The sequence below is a fragment of the Morone saxatilis genome, unplaced genomic scaffold (genome assembly GCF_004916995.1).
Source record: "Morone saxatilis isolate NCDOM2014 unplaced genomic scaffold, NCSU_SB_2.0 Contig3, whole genome shotgun sequence".
In the NCBI taxonomy this organism is placed as follows: Eukaryota; Metazoa; Chordata; class Actinopteri; family Moronidae; genus Morone; species Morone saxatilis.
This window is the reverse complement of record NW_023339873.1, coordinates 14444646-14447479: the sequence shown is the minus strand read 5'-3', so window position 1 is coordinate 14447479 and position 2834 is coordinate 14444646. Positions and strand designations below refer to the sequence as shown.

Sequence of the window (2834 nt, the reverse complement as noted above, 5' to 3'; positions counted from 1 at the left end):
CACACACACGTACACGCACACGCGCGCGCGCACACACACACACACACACACACACACACGTATTATTCCTCACCCAGTCCCAACAAATATAGTTCTCTTACTCAAGTTCCCACAGACGCACACTCTCACCTGAAGTATGAAGACAATAACATTCATCCAACATGGCAGAAATCAGGAGGTCCCTGTGACATGTGCCATCTGGTGGCAGAGATTTTCTAAGGCAGGTGCTCAGCTAGTAAACAGTGTTGTTTCCTGTAATCACTCCTTGACACACTGACCGGATGCCAAGAAAAGTCATGTACATGATTTTTTTCTGCAGCTTAAAGAAAACAAGTCAAGGGCACAGGGTTTATTGTCTGGGTGATTTCCCTCCAGCTGTCATTAGGAACTGTTTTACTTACAGTAATACTGAAGCTAGCTACCCACCTGCTGTGAGAAAGAAACTATAATCAGAACAGAAGAACTTTCGATTTTACTTAATATGGATTGACACACCAATACACATCTTAAAAACACGAGGTCTATATTAACACAGCACCTCTTCAAATGAGTATTTGTGACGTGCTATTTTGTTTCACACATACTAAGTTGAGTCATTTTGGTTTTTGGTCACCAGTTGCTTTGAGCTTGATCTCTTTTAAGATATGTGTCCAGTTGAGTTCATCATCATTAACAATCTGCATTTTCTACACATTTCCCACTCTACAGGTTCAGAAGAATGTCCTTTCCCCTACCCGCCAGATGACAGCAAAGACCTGAGCCCGGACTCCCCAGTCACCTCCCATTTGAGGCCTGGGAGGGTCCATAGTGGCACTCAGACAGAGGGACCCCAGCTTTTCTCCGCAGCCCCTGAAGCCAGTCGACCTCAGCCATCTCTACTGGTCCCAGCAGCACCCACCCTGACTTCATGTCCAAGCCCTGTGCCCCAGAGAAAACAGCGACACTGTGCCAAGTGGGAAAACCGAGCGTCTGTTGTGTCGAAGGAGCCAGAAGAGGAAAGCAAACCCACCTATGAATCTCTAGAATTAGTGAGTGTCAGGTTAATTTTTCCTCCTCTAACAAATACATATACTTAAAGGCAGTTACTGTACAAGTCTTCTTTTTTTTTCCAGGAGAACCAGAAGCTGCAGAAAGACAATGAGACACTACGTAGGAAGCTGAGGGAGGCAGAGCGTGAGGTGGAAATACTAAAGACACTGCTGAAGAGGCACGCTCTCCACCCTGTGGAAGAGGACTCTTCCTCCTAGACACATACACACATACACATACACTGGACACCTTCCAGGGACCCTGGTGCTGACCCTGTGAGGCAGCATGTATAATCTGCCTCACAGATCTGATCCAATTTTTAACTTATTGCCCATGAACAGTGCAAGTATTTTACCAGTGTAACGAGGCCCGGGCAAGTCACGAGGTATAACGAGTGATACAATGCACAGTGTCTGAAAGCCAATGGCACACAACAATGAGTATGTCACCAATAATAAGGACATTTTCGGGGTGTGTAGCTACAGTACATAGTACAAAAAATACTGTAAAAAGGCTGTAGTGGTATATTTAAAGAAGTTTCAAGTGAGCAGAAGGAGCCTGTTCACTCTATTGTTCTGTTTCCAGAAGAATGAAAATCATTGCAAAAGCATTACTCACTTTATTTAGTGAAACATTAATTTAATAACTAATTAATTAGTAGTTGCAGTTGGAATAGACTTGTGTTAAAAGTATATAAACATAAAACATATTGAATGAAGGACTGAAAATAAAGCAGATTGTGTTTGATCAATTCTTGATCAATAACGAGATTAGATATTTATGTTAAACATAAAATGGAAATCAGAGGCTGCAGTTTTCAAAAACAATAAGTATATTCTGTATATGACAGGTGCATTATTATTATTATTATTATCATTATCAATGATGATGAGGGCCCACTGATTATAGCAACAGAACGAGTTGGGGGCCTCAGAACTGTCCCATCATTGTCCCTGTTCTTATCAATGCACAAGATGTTTTAAGTGCGTCTGTTAATATTTATTGTCTCAAACACTACACAGTTCATATAGAGAGTGACTTAAATGAACATTTTGTACAGTATACTGGTACTTTAAGTGAATTATTTATGCTTCTGTGTGTGTGTGCATCATATTGATACTTGATTGTGCAGCCATGTCATTTTATCATTGTGTGGTCCATTGCAGCAATGTTGTACTGTGAATGGCAATCAAGATACATGTGTTTGTAATGTGTCTAACGTACTGTAAATACAAAGTATACACAATGCCATCTTAATTAAGTCAAGGTTGGTCCTTTCTCTCAGTTTCGTTCTCTTATTGTTATAATAAACACTGTAAATTCAATATAAAATCATTGCCTGTGTTACTCAATCTGACCACTGGGGGTCACTAAAGCCTCACAATAGTCCTTCAGCTTCTCACTAGTGATTATTGACGTTCAGTTTTCAAAATCTCAGGGACTTGTACTATAAATGTTGCACTCTAATTAGCTATCTGTGTGAAAAACATCACGATCAGACAATTGTCTCCAGTAGGTTGTGATTAAATAAGTTTAAATACATTTTAAAATATCTCGTAAGTTTAGGGATGAGGAAAGCAGAGCTTCATAAGAAAACAACTATGATAGACCTGCAGTTAAGAAATAAATTTAAGCAACTAAGCATAATCATCTATATATATATATATATGAAATGGTGGAATGATGGATTTGTGAGACAGCTTTAAAGACAAGCTCTGTCACCCTGTTGTCTGGAGACTGTGCCAATCTGCCCTATCCCTTGGGCTTTGCTGCTAGTAATGAGTGCAGCTCCACAGTTAATGTCG

General features: G+C 40.2%; 1 protein-coding gene across 1 annotated transcript in view; it reads left to right on the top strand.

The window, feature by feature from the left end:
* LOC118337463 (RAS guanyl-releasing protein 1-like) overlaps positions 1-2354 on the top strand; it is a 14969-nt gene extending 12615 nt beyond the window's left edge. Inside the window, exons 15-16 of the mRNA XM_035674513.1 lie at positions 709-1028; positions 1113-2354. Coding sequence (XP_035530406.1) covers positions 709-1028; positions 1113-1247 — 455 coding nt within the window. The 3' untranslated portion in view covers positions 1248-2354. The remainder of the gene's footprint in view (positions 1-708; positions 1029-1112) is intronic.
* Positions 2355-2834: the final 480 nt, after the last annotated feature.